The sequence below is a fragment of the Eucyclogobius newberryi genome, unplaced genomic scaffold (genome assembly GCF_026437365.1).
Source record: "Eucyclogobius newberryi isolate DKJ021-1_F unplaced genomic scaffold, fEucNew1.0.hap1 SCAF_21, whole genome shotgun sequence".
Lineage (NCBI taxonomy): Eukaryota > Metazoa > Chordata > Actinopteri > Gobiiformes > Gobiidae > Eucyclogobius > Eucyclogobius newberryi.
Window position 1 is genome coordinate 23,259,259 of NW_027315846.1, and position 18,359 is coordinate 23,277,617.

At 41.3% G+C, this 18,359-nt stretch overlaps 2 protein-coding genes across 2 annotated transcripts; one reads left to right on the forward strand and one right to left on the reverse strand.

The window, feature by feature from the left end:
* Positions 1-1,929: 1,929 nt before the first annotated feature.
* ebi3 (Epstein-Barr virus induced 3) lies at positions 1,930-6,392 on the forward strand. The gene is made up of 6 exons (XM_072457448.1): positions 1,930-2,023; positions 3,151-3,265; positions 3,892-4,009; positions 4,705-4,822; positions 5,676-5,839; positions 6,200-6,392. The coding sequence occupies exons 1-6, from the start codon at positions 1,930-1,932 to the stop codon at positions 6,353-6,355; spliced, it is 765 nt and encodes a 254-aa protein (XP_072313549.1). The 3' UTR covers positions 6,356-6,392.
* Positions 6,393-7,114: 722 nt separating this feature from the next.
* On the reverse strand, positions 7,115-16,595 carry odf3l2a (outer dense fiber of sperm tails 3-like 2a). The gene is made up of 5 exons (XM_072457865.1): positions 16,500-16,595; positions 15,025-15,135; positions 9,330-9,443; positions 7,875-8,016; positions 7,115-7,496 (listed from the first exon to the last, which is right to left on the reverse strand). The coding sequence occupies exons 1-5, from the start codon at positions 16,549-16,551 to the stop codon at positions 7,151-7,153; spliced, it is 765 nt and encodes a 254-aa protein (XP_072313966.1). The 5' UTR covers positions 16,552-16,595; the 3' UTR covers positions 7,115-7,150.
* Between the last annotated feature and the right edge of the window lie 1,764 nt (positions 16,596-18,359).

Consider the following 18,359-nt stretch of genomic DNA (forward strand, 5'->3'; position numbering starts at 1 on the left):
TCAAATGTTTAGCCTATAATTTTACTTCTCAAGGATGTGTTACCTAGCAACCATCTTTAACACTGGGCATGTTTAACTCTGTACATAAATTATTATTTGGCAAATAAAATGATCACAACACCTTTATATAGTTGAGTTTATGTTCAAAAGGTCAGAACTATGTGTCTCCCTCGTGTGATGTCATCAGTGCCTTTTCAACAATAACTATAAAACTGTATATTGTAAAAAGAAAGCAGTTTAAAATAATTGAATCCGTCTAATAGAACTAGAAACTTCCTTTTTATTGTTTGTAATAGTTCTGGGGGACATTCACGTGCACTTGCACATTCACCACAACAAAAATGTGACTCAACCCGAAACTAAAACAAACCCAAGTCCACAAAGACGTGTGAAAGTCCCTGTATTATTGTATTTATTTTTAAAGTTCCACAATCATATTTCATATTTCATTTCAGAATTACACTTTTAAAAATTCGGCATTTCAAAATTAATTCATAAAAATATTACAAAAATAACATTTAGAGACATTTTAATTGGATTTAATGTATTATCATGACTTTGTGTTTTTGTTCTGCGTCATATGAGTATTTTTCCCCCTTATACAACACAACACTTCAAAAGTAGAACAGTTTTTTTTCCGGTATTGCTCCCGTCGACTTGTGGTCTACCTCAACCTCTGAAACTTACCTCTTTCAAAACCTGTACAGTCCCGTTTGCAATTTACTGTACTTCCTATACTTTTACTTTTACTTCCAAGTACTTTTTCTGTCCATTCCACACTTCTTGAACCTCGTAAGAACTCGAATCCGGGAGCGATCTGACGTAGAGAAAGGAGGGAGCGTGTGGCCTCTCCAGACATGCAGGAACTGGTTGAATTTTTTTGATGTATTTTGTCTGAAGGAGGTTCCTAAGGGGCTTCCTCTTTCACTTTGACAACTTCTGACAGTTTAAAGACACATTGCTCTGTCTTATCTCTGAACTTTGTCTCCAGCAGTGAAGGGGAGATAACATACAAGAACTACCAACTGCACAGGTACAAGAAGGTAAGTGCTTTTGCCAAATAATGATAAACAAGGGTATTCAGATATTTTAAAAGTCACATTTTTGGCAGTTTTATCTCTCTTTGGGTTTTTTTTTCTTCTTTTTTTACATTTTCCTTGTTTTGTTGGTTGTTCTACAAAACTATGTATATGCAGTGATATTTTATTTCCTTTTAAAGTTGCCCTATGCAACATTTTTCTGGTAAAGGGAACGCTATATATATTATATACTTGTCTCTGTCAAGATGTTTTGCCTGGAACAGTGGTTCTCAAATCAAAGACCAGATTTGGTTTTCCGAGTACCTCCAGGTCTAGATCAGGTCCAAGAAATTACTCAAGGAAAAGCATAAAATTTGAATAAAATGTACTCTGAATGAAGTAAGCACTAGTACCACCACAGTTGGAGAAACACTAATATTTCACCGTGGATACAAGCAGAAAACAAGCACCAACGCACATAATTTATTCAATGTATTTTATTTATTTTATTTATTTTATTTATTTTATTTATTTTATTTATTTTATTTATTTTATTTATTTTATTTATTTTATCAATTTGATTCATTTTATTTATTTTAACATCTCCATAGAAACAAGCAGATGATGTTTACGGCTGGGACTGTTTAGTAAAGAACTGAATTGCATTGGTTTTCCACTGGTTTTCTAAGACTATGAACTTCAGTAGAGTGTGTGAGGGTGTGGTCACATTGTGCAGTGAAAACCTCTGACGTTCGACTAAACCAGGACCAGATCAGGAGCTGAACTCAGATGTGGACTCCTCATCCTGTATTTTAGTTTAAAGTATGATTCTGCTGTTCCACACTCACTCACTCTGACATCTTTTTCACTTCATGTGCAGATTTGGTCCCTCTTTAACTCCGTTGTCACCATGTTGGTCCATTTTGTGTCCCTCCTGTGTGTGCTGAGTGCACTGGGCGCTCAGGCCATGGAACTGCACCACGTCATTAACACAATGTCCACAGGTAAAAACACTCATCTGAGCAGCTTTTCTTATACTCATTCACCTTTAACGATCCCAACTGATCATAACGTCTGTTCAAAGTGCATTTTGTCCATCTTCTGGTTGAGTTTTTGCCCCAGCTTCACTATAAATACCATTAAAATAATATTTGACTTGAACCGCAATAATAACATCAACACATGTTTTCTTCAAGTTGTGCAAGACAATAAATCGTACATTTCAGAAGTTGGGTAACACTTTATTTTAGGGTGCACTGATTTTGATTTTGAACCATAGTTGGAAAAATTGTTTAGTTTGAAGTGTTAGCCCCGCTTACTTGGTCCTGTCTGTCACTCTGTTATTGCACCGTGACCATGACCGTGACGCACAAACAACTGTCTGGGATTGACTCTCGTACAGTTTGTCAAGCTCTGCGTACTCTTTTTGATTATGCGCCATGACTGGGGATCAAGTTCCTGATTGGACTGTCAGTAGCTTCTCCACCAATAAAGTGCGTTGTAAACTGCTTAGATTGTATATAGTCTTAATTTTTGTCCCATTTAGCTGCTTTTACAATACGATTCATGATGTAAAGAGCATTCATCTTGAAAAGAATACATTAAAATTAGATACATGTCCTTTAATATCCAACAAACTGCTGATTTGCATATTTTTAAGGTTAATTCTGTGTTTATTTTGCTCTTATTAATGTCTTATTCGTCCTAACCTAATTCTACAACTAATTAGACTGTGTTAGGACATTCTTGTACATGAAAAAATACTTTACCAATACCAATACTAAAAAGACTTTTGGTTACAAGGGTTTCTACTTACTAACAAAAAATGTCTTAATATCATACTAATAAGCAGTAATAAGGAGTTTATCAACAGGAAACGGTTGGTAAATGTCTAATTAGCAGCAAAATGCAGTTATACAGAATGCAAAAGACATTAATAAGGAATGAATAATACAAATGAACATAAATTTAACCACTTACACTATGGAAATCCTCATCTGCCTCATTGTTTTTCTGATGCTTTCCTTGTGTACATTTTTCCACGCTCTTTTGGGTATATTTTTGTAATTCTCAAATATAATATGTACAGGTGGAATTGTATCTTTCTAACAGTTTCCATGTGTTCCTTCAGCTGTTCTTTCTGCTCCTGACGTCCACTGCCTGTGCTCCAGTGTCCCCAACCGGACCCTGTGCTCCTGGGCCGACCCTCCCGGCGCCGCGCCCCTACATTACATCGCTACGTACAGGTAAACCAGAGTGCTGTCCCTATAGTAGAGACACTTTAAAAACATTATCAACAAATACATTCTAACTTTTGGATTGGAGGCAAAAGTGAAGAGGAACTCAGAATGTCTTTAAATGTGAAGATGGTTTTGTCAAATGAAAACCTCAGACGCATGTGAGTGACATCAGAGCCTGGTTTAAGGACATTTACGTTTGTATTTTACATAAGTGTCCAAAAATAGCTTATAAAAATGTTGAGAAAGAAAGAAGAAAAGCCTTTATAAGCCTAGCATTGCCTTGCCTTGTTGTTTTGGCTTTTACTGGACAATAACTTACATAAAGTTTTATTTTTATCTAAGGATTTATTACATACTTTTAAAGCGAGAATCACATTTTGAGGCTAGAAATAGTACTTTTTCCATTGTTTGTCATTGAAAAGCAAACTAATTACATTTCTACATTTCTGGAAATTCTAAATTGTTGACATTTCCACTGAATAAAGGCTAAATAAGTAAGATTATTAAGCTCATTTCAAGAATTCTTGATAAGGAAAATTCACTTGCAGCACTGGCAGGTCATTTGACTTATTTCAAGGACATTTTTGTCATTTTTGATCTGAGAACCGTTAATCAGAAGGTGTTTCTTACAGTGAGAGGCAGAATCAGCCCAGGCCGTGTCTCCTCATCCCCCCTGGATCCCCCCCTGGATCCCCCCCTGGATCCCCCCCTGGATCCCCCCCTGGATCCCCTCCAGCCTCAGCTCAGAGGGTAAGCGCTCACTCTGACTTAGATTACAACATTCTACACATTTTAACAGAGAATTATTTAACAAATCGTATTGACCTTTGAGTTCAATCAACATTTGTGGCTTAACACCAAAAGACAATGTTAAGTTTAATATGATTCTACATTTCCAATCACAATTTTCAACATTTAAGAATATGAAAAGGCAAAATGTGTACTCTTTATCTTTCAGCATTATCAGTAAATCATTGTTCAAAATACACATTAATAAATTGGCCTTGGAATGTCGCTAAAAGTGAATATCTAAATGTTTGGGGATTATTCCAGAGAAGTTAATCAAGTGATTGCTTTTTGGAAAGATTTCACCCTCTTTTTATCAGATCGTTTTGCAGCTTTTTGAATTTTAATGTTATATTGTTGCATCATTTTGAAACAACTGCACTATTTCAACATACGTTTGTTGTCGATATACAATCCAACACTGTCCTCACATCGGTCATTATTAATTCACAAATTGAAAAGCACTTAATGGCTGTGGCTTGTAATTGAACTGTTAATTAAAATAAACGTCGAGCAATCAGAAGTGTGAGATCGTTTTGCAGTGACATTGTCAGATTTCCAGCGGTGAAAATGGTTCTGCTGATTGATAATGATGTAAAGATAATGTGACATGTGATTGTGTGTTGTATGATTGTGTGTTGTGTGTGTTGTGTGTGTAGATGTGGCACTGTCACCTGCCGGGCCTGAAGCTGCTCTCAAACATCATCCTGAACGTGACGGCGGTTTATCCCGGAGGCAGCAGCTCAAACCTCTCCAGCTTCATGATCGAGGACATCGGTAACAATCTCTCTTCACCGCAGTTTGGCTGTTATTATGTGAAAGTAATAAAATGTCACTGTTTCTAAGTTAGATTTCGTTCACACTGAAAATGTCTAAATCTGCGGTAATCAAGATTTTTTCACACACAAAAAAAATCTGATTTATCTTGTTTTATGACATTTCTACTAAATAAAAGCTAAATAGGTCAAATTATGGAGCTTATTTGAAGATTTTTTATAAGAAGAATTCACCTTTTATTTTTAAATATATTTTTTGCCTAAACAAGTGTATTTTTCTGGGTTTTTTTAATGTCATTTTGCAGTTCACTCGAAGATTATTATGGAAATGTTTCACTTCAAAATGTTTAACTTAGGCAGCGCTCAGTGCTGTTATAAGCATGTTTTAGATTTTTATTTAAAGGATTGTTGATATTTTATTTTTTAAATGTGTATTGGTCTTTTTAATCCCCAAAAAAAAATATTTATGGTTTTAGAAATGTTATATAAGCAGCAGGGGAAAAAACACTATAAAAACTTCACATGTCAGCAATATAAATCTAACATTGTACACATTTATCTGCCAAAGTCTATTGATTTGAAATTGTTTTGCATGCCGCCTTTCTATATAGTTTATATTTTACTATTATTAGGATAGTCATTGTTTTGTGTTGCACCATGAAATAAAACCATAAAATAAGGATTATTAATGTCTAAGTATAAGTGCTTATTAACTCATAACTAGTGCTTATTAATGCCTTATTACTAGTTTACAAATGAGCCTTCTTTTAAAGCATTACCAAAGAATCCTGTTCACATCACCTCGCCTGATACTTCCCTAGAGATGGTCTGACCTTGTTCTTTGGCCCCTGCAGTGAAACCAGACCCCCCTGTGGCCGTGCGGGTGTCCTCTCCAGACCCCAGGACGGTGCTGGTGCAGTGGGACCCGCCCTCCACCTGGTCTCACCTGGACATCTTCCCCCTAAAGTACCAGATCATGTACCAGTGGTGGAGCGGAGGACAGCTCAAGTCCAACCACGTACGAAATCCTTCACTTTTACTTATACTACTTGTACTACTTACTCTTTCACCACTAGCACAACTATTTATACTGTTACTAGAACTAAAAACGACTTAAATTACTTATTACTACTATAACTATGGCTACTACAATTACTACAACTAAAACGACTTATAATACTAAAATAAAATAAAAACCACTAGCACTTATATATTATAATATTACTGCAAAAATACTTCTATCATTATTATCTACTACCACTTATATGGCTAGTAATAAATACTAAAATTCTTACTACAACAACTACTACTTTGTACATCAGCAATGTTACAACTTGCACTAAACTATAATGTAATCATATATTTCTGTACGTTGCAGTTGAAATCCTTTGAGAGCCTGCGAGCGCCTGTCAAAGGCCTGGCAGGGGGCAGGACGTACCAGTTCCAGGTGTGTGCCAAAGACGTGCTGGGCCTGGGCCACTGCAGTGACTGGAGCCCCCCCGTCAACATGACCCTCCCATTGTTACACCCATAGAACATCACTATATGGACTATTATAGACCCCCCAGGAATATTAGAAAAAACGTGTTATTTAATATTTATTATTTATTTTTTGTATTTAATAATAAATAAATCTATTTTTATGAATTTATTGAGTGTCAATTTTTGTTTTTTTTAAAACAATAGTTTTATTGTGGAGGTTAAAAAGCTAAATGTAATTGGTTTGAATGTACAGTATGTGAAAACAAGTACAAGAACTACAGCCCTGACTTGTGAACATAAAAAATGGCACAAAAGTTCCCTCTACTGGAGCACTTAAGTAAAGCAACTTAAATCAAGCTAACATCAATCGCATTTTAAAAAAAATATATGTTCACAGGTCAACCAGACAAGGATGTGTTTTGTTCACAATTATTTGGGGGATTTGCTTGTAACTGTTAAGACTTTTTATGTAGTATTTAGTTTTTGTTCAGTTTATGTTTAATATGTTTAAGAAATGTTGAAGATATATAATATAAAACAATAAATGCTTTCTTCAAAGTGGCATTTTAGTGAAGGTTATTTGAGCCTGAGGAAGCTGAATGGAACCACCTCATGATGTCACTAAGAGGAACACTTTGTGGAGACATGTGTAAATGAAACAGACATAACTCCAGACATGTATTGATGAAAAAACACCTTGGCTAAAAGCTAAAGTAAAATGTGCGTAATATGGGCCCTTAAGAATATTGAACAATTCCTCTGAGACATTTACACCTTATACATAAAATAACAATTTTATTACAGTTACACAGACTTCAAAATGTAAAAATACTTTAGTAATATAGTGTCATTTCACCACATCCACCACTAGGGGCGTGACAAACTCTGAGTGCCTGATGCCCATGGTGATGGAGGGCCTCTTGGGCAGGTGCAGGTAGAACTTCTCCGGGCTGTAGGTTCCGGGGCCCGGGATAGTGGACAAGTAGCTGGGCCTTTTGGTGCGTGGCTGCATGGAGAAGGAGGGCTGGCGGCGGTGCACGACGTCGGGGTGGATGCTGCTGTATTTGGCGGGCCCTGGGCTCTTGGACAGGTCCTCAGACGGGGCCCCCACAATCCTCCGGCCCGAGAAGGTGAAACTGGCACTGGATGGTTTGTGGGGCACTTGGCTGCCCAATAAGTTGGGTAAGACGTAACTGGAGTGGAAGTTGGGCAAGTACTAGTATTACACGGTATAACAACAATCTTAACAGAGACATAGAATACTTTTACTTTACTTTACTACTTATAATATCTTTTTTTACAACATATATAACATAGGTAGAGCATAGTTTTATTATAAACTGCAATATTTTAATGTAAAACAGTAATAACAGTAATAGTAATAGTAATAATAGTAAACAGTAATAGTAAGAAACAGGTCCATTGATTTTTTAGCTATTTATTTGACTTGATTCATTGTATTAAGAAACTAAAAAAAATAAAATAGCAATAATTCAACACATAAAAAAAATAGATATATATAAATAAAACATGTTATTTTATTTTCTATCCAGAGCTCCCTTGGACCTTACCTGTTGGGTGCTGGGACGTCGTCGACAGTGCGGAAGCGGGTGCGTGTGCTCATGGTGTAGGAGGGGGGTCTGCGGTGGGCGTTCATAGGGGGGGCCCTCTCTGGACTGTAGGTCCCGGGGCCTGGAGTTTGCGACTGCTGCCCTGCAATGTAAAGATTAGATCCTGTTTTAGGTCCCGGCCGCAGTGTCGTGAGTTCGAATCCCGACTCCCGACAATTCACTGCATGTCCTCCCCGCTCTCTCACCCCCATAATAAAGCCTAATGCAGTACAAAGTATAATAATGCCTCAGTGTCATACAGAACTATTTTTGATGACGCACATACTGTAAGCTGGAGGTGGCAACAGGGATAAAGTGAACAGGAATACAACTCAAACCAGTTATCCTCTGGTTAGGGGGCAATAGCTTGACTGACCATTAGAGGCAATTGATGATGAATCTTTTATGTTGTTTTAAGAGATAAAAACCACTCACAATAATTGTGCTTAAGCAAATATAAGGATAAAGCACAGTGTGAATAGCACCTGCATGTTTTTAAATCTGAATAACGATAGTAAAGAGTATTAATAAACAAGCTCTTCTCTTCTAAGATTCAGTTGTAGCTTTTACTTTGGCCTTTTGCCTGTTCTTTGAAGCTGCTGGTTGTCACCCGTTTGCTGATTACTGCTAACGACCCCCTGTCATTTGATTCCATAATTTGACAGCAGCAGTTACGCTCCAACAGTCAAGTCAAAAGTGTCATATTGTAACTGTCGCTCCGGTCTAATCAGCTCCGATTACAACACAATATAATGCACGATGTGTCAAAATATTGCATGTTTTTAATCACGTTCTGTACCTGTCATCTGGTCATTTTACCGAGTCTAATGTGAACCGATTAATCGTGTTTGTCAGAAAATTATTGGGTTTTAAGTTCTGTGGCGTCTCATCACGGCCTATGTTTACTGATTTATATATGTATACTGAGTTATTGAAATCATGTGTTTAAGTCACAAGAATAGTAACATCCAGTGTGAGGAATCTGAATTCTTTATGAACAAAAATGAAAGAGAAAATGTCAAAAATGTAGAGTTGTTTTTTGTTATTGTGCTTTATCAAGATTAACCAGTGCTTTTTATAATTAGATTTCTCTTGTGCATGTAAAACACACCGAAATAAATGAAATAATGACTAAATACTGTATAGAAGATTGAATACTAAATGTATTGATGTTATTATTTGGAAAAAGTGCCACGAGCGGGACATATTTGACATTGACACTGCATAATTTACTTCATGAACAAGGCAAAAGTCACATGTCGGAGTGATTCATAAATGTTGTTTTTGCAAATTCTAGTTCTAGTTTTATTTGTTGTGTCTATCCCTATCAAATAAACCATGAATAAATCAATGTTCGTGGTGCAATGCAAATAGAGAAGAGAGAAGGACATCTGATCACAGTCTTATCAGTCTCACCTAAACCTCTTCCTCGGCCCAGAATGGAGTAGGACGGTGTCTGCATGCGCCCGAACCTGGTCACGTGGGCGTCCACATTGTACCTGGGCCCAGGGCTGGAGTCAACGGACACCACTGCAAACAAATGTTTCTCCTTCTCATTATTTGTTTGGGCTCCACAAACTTCCAATATTATTCTTACGGCTCAACGTGCATTCAACAGACAACAGTCGCCCCTTTGGAGATGAATGATGCCAATTGACCAAACAAGCAGTAGATGAATGAATAATAAAATAAAAATAGACTTCAAAATTGACTTTATGAATATGTACAAAATTAACAGTTGGTCAGAATAGTGCAAATATAAGCAGTGCAATGAATTGTTATTGATTTACATAATAGCTAAAGTGACAGTGTTTAAGGAGTGTTCATGAGTCCAATGGCAGAGGGAAAGAAACTGTTCTTTTGGCGCCAGGTTCTGGTCCGGATGGATCGTAGCCTCCTGCCTGAGGGGAGTGGCCTCCTGCCTGAGGGGAGTGGCCTCCTGCCTGAGGGGAGTGGTCTCCTGCCTGAGGGGAGTGGCCTCCTGCCTGAGGGGAGTGGCCTCCTGCCTGAGGGGAGTGGCCTCCTGCCTGAGGGGAGTGGTCTCCTGCCTGAGGGGAGTGGCCTCCTGCCTGAGGGGAGTGGCCTCCTGCCTGAGGGGAGTGGCCTCCTGTCTGAGGGGAGTGGCCTCCTGCCTGAGGGGAGTGGCCTCCTGCCTGAGGGGAGTGGCCTCCTGCCTGAGGGGAGTGGCCTCCTGCCTGAGGGGAGTGGTCTCCTGCCTGAGGGGAGTGGCCTCCTGCCAGTTGTCAGTTAAAAGGACTGTAAACCATAAACATTAGTATGACAAGTTTTTGCGGTCAATCCCAAACAACAAACACATTTGTGGATCATCAAATCAGATAAAACTTTCAAAATCAGTAAATGTCCCATATAGTTTCTCCAGGCCCTGCCCTCCCTCTGGAGGTACCACTTATACTCCTGGAGTTCAGACCATTGGTCTGTAGTGGTCTGTAGTGGTCTGTAGTTGTCTGTAGTGGTCTGTGGTGGTCTGTGGTGGTCTGTAGTGGTCTGTGGTGGTCTGTAGTCGTCTGTAGTGGTCTGTAGTCGTCTGTAGTGGTCTGTAGTCGTCTGTAGTGGTCTGTAGTGGTCTGTAGTGGTCTGTAGTCGTCTGTAGTGGTCTGTAGTGGTCTGTAGTCGTCTGTAGTGGTCTGTAGTCGTCTGTAGTCGTCTGTAGTGGTCTGTAGTGGTCTGTAGTGGTCTGTGGTGGTCTGTAGTCGTCTGTAGTGGTCTGTAGTGGTCTGTAGTGGTCTGTAGTCGTCTGTAGTGGTCTGTAGTGGTCTGTAGTGGTCTGTAGTGGTCTATAGTCGTCTGTAGTGGTCTGTAGTGGTCTGTAGTGGTCTATAGTGGTCTGTAGTCGTCTGTAGTGGTCTGTAGTGGTCTGTAGTGGTCTGTAGTGGTCTGTAGTCGTCTGTAGTGGTCTGTAGTGGTCTGTAGTGGTCTGTAGTGGTCTGTAGTCGTCTGTAGTGGTCTGTAGTGGTCTGTAGTGGTCTGTAGTCATCAGTAGTCGTCTGTAGTGGTCTGTAGTGGTCTGTAGTCGTCTGTAGTGGTCTGTAGTGGTCTGTAGTGGTCTGTAGTCGTCTGTAGTTGTCTGTAGTGGTCTGTAGTGGTCTGTAGTGGTCTGTAGTGGTCTGTAGTGGTCTGTAGTCGTCTGTAGTGGTCTGTAGTGGTCTGTAGTCATCAGTAGTCGTCTGTAGTCGTCTGTAGTTGTCTGTAGTGGTCTGTAGTGGTCTGTAGTCGTCTGTAGTTGTCTGTAGTGGTCTGTAGTGGTCTGTAGTGGTCTGTAGTCGTCTGTAGTGGTCTGTAGTGGTCTGTAGTGGTCTGTAGTGGTCTGTAGTGGTCTGTAGTCGTCTGTAGTGGTCTGTAGTGGTCTGTAGTCATCAGTAGTCGTCTGTAGTCGTCTGTAGTTGTCTGTAGTGGTCTGTAGTGGTCTGTAGTCATCAGTAGTCGTCTGTAGTGGTCTGTAGTGGTCTGTAGTGGTCTGTAGTTGTCTGTAGTCGTCTGTAGTCGTCTGTAGTCATCAGTAGTCGTCTGTAGTGGTCTGTAGTGGTCTGTAGTGGTCTGTAGTGGTCTGTAGTGGTCTGTAGTGGTCTGTAGTCGTCTGTAGTTGTCTGTAGTGGTCTGTAGTCATCAGTAGTCGTCTGTAGTGGTCTGTAGTGGTCTGTAGTTGTCTGTAGTGGTCTGTAGTGGTCTGTAGTGGTCTGTAGTTGTCTGTAGTGGTCTGTAGTGGTCTGTAGTCATCAGTAGTCGTCTGTAGTCGTCTGTAGTCATCAGTAGTGGTCTGTAGTGGTCTGTAGTGGTCTGTAGTTGTCTGTAGTGGTCTGTAGTGGTCTGTAGTGGTCTGTAGTTGTCTGTAGTGGTCTGTGGTGGTCTGTGGTGGTCTGTAGTCATCAGTAGTCGTCTGTAGTGGTCTGTAGTGGTCTGTAGTGGTCTGTAGTGGTCTGTAGTCGTCTGTAGTGGTCTGTAGTCGTCTGTAGTCGTCTGTAGTGGTCTGTAGTGGTCTGTAGTGGTCTGTGGTGGTCTGTAGTCGTCTGTAGTGGTCTGTAGTGGTCTGTAGTGGTCTGTAGTCGTCTGTAGTGGTCTGTAGTGGTCTGTAGTGGTCTGTGGTGGTCTGTAGTCGTCTGTAGTGGTCTGTAGTGGTCTGTAGTGGTCTGTAGTCGTCTGTAGTGGTCTGTAGTGGTCTGTAGTGGTCTGTAGTGGTCTATAGTCGTCTGTAGTGGTCTGTAGTGGTCTGTAGTGGTCTATAGTGGTCTGTAGTCGTCTGTAGTGGTCTGTAGTGGTCTGTAGTGGTCTGTAGTGGTCTGTAGTCGTCTGTAGTGGTCTGTAGTGGTCTGTAGTCGTCTGTAGTGGTCTGTAGTGGTCTGTAGTCATCAGTAGTCGTCTGTAGTGGTCTGTAGTGGTCTGTAGTCGTCTGTAGTTGTCTGTAGTGGTCTGTAGTGGTCTGTAGTGGTCTGTAGTCGTCTGTAGTTGTCTGTAGTGGTCTGTAGTGGTCTGTAGTGGTCTGTAGTGGTCTGTAGTCGTCTGTAGTGGTCTGTAGTGGTCTGTAGTCATCAGTAGTCGTCTGTAGTCGTCTGTAGTTGTCTGTAGTGGTCTGTAGTGGTCTGTAGTTGTCTGTAGTGGTCTGTAGTGGTCTGTAGTGGTCTGTAGTCGTCTGTAGTTGTCTGTAGTGGTCTGTAGTGGTCTGTAGTGGTCTGTAGTGGTCTGTAGTGGTCTGTAGTCGTCTGTAGTGGTCTGTAGTGGTCTGTAGTCATCAGTAGTCGTCTGTAGTGGTCTGTAGTGGTCTGTAGTGGTCTGTAGTGGTCTGTAGTCATCAGTAGTCGTCTGTAGTGGTCTGTAGTGGTCTGTAGTGGTCTGTAGTGGTCTGTAGTTGTCTGTAGTCGTCTGTAGTCGTCTGTAGTCATCAGTAGTCGTCTGTAGTGGTCTGTAGTGGTCTGTAGTGGTCTGTAGTGGTCTGTAGTGGTCTGTAGTGGTCTGTAGTCGTCTGTAGTTGTCTGTAGTGGTCTGTAGTCATCAGTAGTCGTCTGTAGTGGTCTGTAGTGGTCTGTAGTGGTCTGTAGTGGTCTGTAGTGGTCTGTAGTCGTCTGTAGTTGTCTGTAGTGGTCTGTAGTGGTCTGTAGTGGTCTGTAGTTGTCTGTAGTGGTCTGTAGTGGTCTGTAGTGGTCTGTAGTTGTCTGTAGTGGTCTGTAGTGGTCTGTAGTCATCAGTAGTCGTCTGTAGTCGTCTGTAGTCGTCTGTAGTCATCAGTAGTCGTCTGTAGTCATCAGTAGTCGTCTGTAGTTGTCTGTAGTGGTCTGTAGTGGTCTGTAGTCATCAGTAGTCGTCTGTAGTCATCAGTAGTCGTCTGTAGTTGTCTGTAGTGGTCTGTAGTCATCAGTAGTCGTCTGTAGTGGTCTGTAGTGGTCTGTAGTGGTCTGTAGTTGTCTGTAGTGGTCTGTAGTGGTCTGTAGTCATCAGTAGTCGTCTGTAGTCGTCTGTAGTCATCAGTAGTGGTCTGTAGTGGTCTGTAGTGGTCTGTAGTTGTCTGTAGTGGTCTGTAGTGGTCTGTAGTGGTCTGTAGTTGTCTGTAGTGGTCTGTAGTGGTCTGTAGTCATCAGTAGTCGTCTGTAGTCATCAGTAGTCGTCTGTAGTGGTCTGTAGTGGTCTGTAGTGGTCTGTAGTTGTCTGTAGTTGTCTGTAGTGGTCTGTAGTGGTCTGTAGTCATCAGTAGTCGTCTGTAGTGGTCTGTAGTGGTCTGTAGTCGTCTGTAGTTGTCTGTAGTGGTCTGTAGTGGTCTGTAGTCATCAGTAGTCGTCTGTAGTGGTCTGTAGTTGTCTGTAGTGGTCTGTAGTGGTCTGTAGTCATCAGTAGTCGTCTGTAGTGGTCTGTAGTGGTCTGTAGTGGTCTGTAGTGGTCTGTAGTGGTCTGTAGTCGTCTGTAGTTGTCTGTAGTGGTCTGTAGTCATCAGTAGTCGTCTGTAGTGGTCTGTAGTGGTCTGTAGTGGTCTGTAGTGGTCTGTAGTCGTCTGTAGTTGTCTGTAGTGGTCTGTAGTCATCAGTAGTCGTCTGTAGTTGTCTGTAGTGGTCTGTAGTGGTCTGTAGTTGTCTGTAGTGGTCTGTAGTGGTCTGTAGTTGTCTGTAGTGGTCTGTAGTGGTCTGTAGTCATCAGTAGTCGTCTGTAGTCGTCTGTAGTCGTCTGTAGTCATCAGTAGTCGTCTGTAGTGGTCTGTAGTCATCAGTAGTCGTCTGTAGTTGTCTGTAGTGGTCTGTAGTCATCAGTAGTCGTCTGTAGTGGTCTGTAGTGGTCTGTAGTGGTCTGTAGTCATCAGTAGTCGTCTGTAGTCGTCTGTAGTCATCAGTAGTGGTCTGTAGTGGTCTGTAGTGGTCTGTAGTTGTCTGTAGTGGTCTGTAGTGGTCTGTAGTCATCAGTAGTCGTCTGTAGTCGTCTGTAGTCATCAGTAGTGGTCTGTAGTGGTCTGTAGTGGTCTGTAGTTGTCTGTAGTGGTCTGTAGTGGTCTGTAGTGGTCTGTAGTTGTCTGTAGTGGTCTGTAGTGGTCTGTAGTCATCAGTAGTCGTCTGTAGTCGTCTGTAGTCATCAGTAGTCGTCTGTAGTGGTCTGTAGTGGTCTGTAGTGGTCTGTAGTTGTCTGTAGTTGTCTGTAGTGGTCTGTAGTGGTCTGTAGTGGTCTGTAGTCATCAGTAGTCGTCTGTAGTGGTCTGTAGTGGTCTGTAGTCGTCTGTAGTTGTCTGTAGTGGTCTGTAGTGGTCTGTAGTCATCAGTAGTCGTCTGTAGTGGTCTGTAGTTGTCTGTAGTGGTCTGTAGTGGTCTGTAGTCATCAGTAGTCGTCTGTAGTGGTCTGTAGTTGTCTGTAGTGGTCTGTAGTGGTCTGTAGTCGTCTGTAGTTGTCTGTAGTGGTCTGTAGTGGTCTGTAGTGGTCTGTAGTCATCAGTAGTCGTCTGTAGTGGTCTGTAGTGGTCTGTAGTCGTCTGTAGTTGTCTGTAGTGGTCTGTAGTGGTCTGTAGTCATCAGTAGTCGTCTGTAGTGGTCTGTAGTTGTCTGTAGTGGTCTGTAGTGGTCTGTAGTCATCAGTAGTCGTCTGTAGTGGTCTGTAGTTGTCTGTAGTGGTCTGAGAGTGGACTCACTGGCGCTGCTCTGGCGGCTGTGGAAGGTGTAGGCCGGGCTGGAGGGTTTGGTGTAGTCATGGTTGATGTAGCCCACTGTGGGGGGCAGAGCGTACCGGCCCGGCCCAGGACCTACAGGTGCAGCAGGAGACTGGTTAGAGCATTTAAGGTCTGGAAGAACAGGAAATGCACTATGTACCGCTAACTTGTTTCTTTTGTCACCTGCTTCTTTATCGAAAATATCTTTCCTGGAATTGTTCACAGTATGGTATAAACTAACTTTTATTCATTTAATCATAGGTGTTTGTCATGCCAAAAAATACTTGGTTAGTTGGAGTTTGTCTCCTTGGAGATTGCTTTGCCATTTTGTGGACCCTCTACCCTCTACATAGTTCTCCTTTAGGTGTTATCTATATGATATTTATGTTGTATTAGCTTTACACTGACACAGATAATCATTGAGGCTGTTCAGAGTTCAGACCAGGTTTGATCTACTCTGAGGCCGCAACAATGATTTAACTAATCGTGACTCGTCCACTATAAAAAATACTTGTAGTCGTTTTGATAACTGCAATAGTTATCTGGACTACACTCTAAAATAACAACTGAACCGTGCAAACCCTGAACCCCCACTGCAAAAGAAATCGATGCCGGTAATAATTTAAGCAAGATTATTTTTTTTTAAAATCAGGATTAATACTGTTTATATGAATAGTTAATCGTATTGTTGGACCTGATTTCCCCAAATTATACAATTTTCAGTTTAAAAATAGAGAAAATTGTGTATTTTTTGAGAAATGTTTATCTTGAGCTCATCTTGCCACTGCTCTAAACGCACAGGCAAAGACCTTTTTAGAACATGGACTTATTAAATCAAAATTCCATCAATAATAAATTTGGTACCACTTTATAATATCTACACCTTAATTTGCCTTAACAAAGACTTAATTATGAACATATATTTTATTAAGCATGATTCAGGCTTAGTAACTAGTTAATTAAGGTTAAGGTTAGGGTTAAGGCTAGGTCATTAGGGTTAGAGTATTATAAATATATATGTAATTCATATTAAAGTATTTACTAAGGCTGAATCATGCTTAATAAAATATTGTTGATTAAGCCTTTGTTCATACTTAATCAAGGCAGGAATAAGTGTAGTTATTATAAAGTGTTACCCATCCATTTTTATTCCACCCAGAAGCCTTCACTCACCATATTTCAACCTTTATTTTTGTTCAAACGCTTTCAAAATTCTCAATATACAATAGAAATAATCCTTTGACTGGTCGAGTGCTAAAATAATCGTTTGCCAAAGTCATTTTTTAAATAACTTTTTGCTGCATTTCAACATTTCTCATTAAAACACATCATAATCCAAACAGGAATTCTGCCTCTTTACCTATTACACAGAGCTTAGTTCCTATGGTTACCCTTTAATGAAGAATAAAAGCGCGGTCCATATGAAGAAGACGTTACCGCGTGGCGACCGGACTAACCTCGCTCTCGTGCAGAAATGATGGGCCTCTTCTTCACCACTTCTTCCTCCATCCCTTCCTCCTCTTCTCTTCTGTCCTCCTCTCAGCTCTTTTGTGGTGCAGTTCTTTGTGTTCCTGTCACTTAAAAGAAGAGTTTTTCTTTTTTAGTGCAGCTCTCAGCACGTTGAAGCTGGAGAGGATGAATTATAAATGACCACAAGTAAAAGAAACCCAATATACAACACGGGACTAAACCACGACCACGCTCTCCGCTCTCCTCGCTCCTGCTGCCGGCTTAAATCGGAGCAGTGACAAGAAGAGGCCTCGAGTGACAAAAATGATGAATGATTGGTTGAAATTTAAGGGACATAATGAAAATCAGCTTCAATGAGGTTTTAAGCTTGTTTTTAACAGTGTGTTTGTTCCTGCATGTTTCAGGTAATCCACGATTTTCCTGCAACTGAGGCTCGAGGGCTCAGAAAAGTCCTGTTTTCCCCTGCCCCTTGTCCCCGCCCACATCCCTGTGCTTAATCATGATTATTTGAAAGATGAACACTCGGAATACGTTTGGAGCATAGTCCAGGCTGCAGGAGAGAAGGCTAGACCGACATCATAACAGAATAAGATAAGATAAGATAAGATAAGATAATCCTTTATTGTCCCACATGGGGAAATTTCATTGGTGCAACGCAGGTAGATACAGAGGTAGATACAGAAGAACAGATCACTTATAGGAAGTCTGAAAAACACTTTCACTAGAAGATCTATAAATAAATAAAAACTCCCATAGACAAATAAATACATAAATACCATTGCATGTGATCCCGACAGTAATTGCACATAATATGTGTCACGACAGCACATAGATTGCACATGAATTTCACAGTAATTGCACATACGACAGAATTGCACATCAGTATTAGGTTAGGTCAGTATTGCGCCGGGATAACGTGACGATCTCCGGGTAAGACGACTGTTCTCCGCAGTTTCATGAGTTCCTCCTTTGTGGAAACGCGGTACGGCGCCGGCCGGGGGGCGGGGCCGGAGCCGGGGGGCGGGGCCGGAGCCGGGGGGCGGGGCCGGAGCCGGGGGGCGGGGCCGGAGCCGGGGGGCGGGGCCAAGACACATCGCAACGACACGACGAAAACACTCAATCCAGCCGAATAAAGTCAAAACAAGTTAATTTAAAGCGATTCCAGTGCGTGTCCCGATCGTTCGTGAAGTTCCTCTTTCATATAAACGTGTACATAAACGTGTACCGACGACACGCCGTACTTTAGCGCGGCCGGAGGGCGCGGGGGGGGGGGGCTGGTGGGCTCGCTCGGAGCTAGCTCACGTCACAACAACACAACGAACGCAACGAAAAACGCTCAAATCCAGCCGAAAAAAGTCAAAAACAGTTGAATTAAAAAACTATTCCAGCGCGTGTCCCTATCGTACAGTAAAATAGAAAAAATATACTAACTATATTTACAAAATATAAGAGATAAAGCACAATAAGTGTGAGAAAGAAGAGAGAGCGTTTACACCGGGCTGCCAGCTGTACCAGCGCCTTATGACGCAACGAATATGGGCTTGTGCTGGAGTTTGTGCGCCTTAGTTTTATTTGGATGTCTTGATGTGTTTTTCATGTGTCTTTTTTGTGTGTCGGGTTCAAACATGTCACGTACATGACAATCTGCTGCTTGTTGCAGTGAAATGACACCAGTGTACAAGGTGACAAAGTACACATGATATAAGTTATTGAGTTGAGCAGCAACAACACTAAATACATGTTAACAATCTTTTCTTCTGAAGCCAACCCGAGATCCACGACCTCCAGGCAGATCCACGACCTCCAGGCAGAGCCATGACCTCCAGGCAGAGCCATGACCTCCAGGC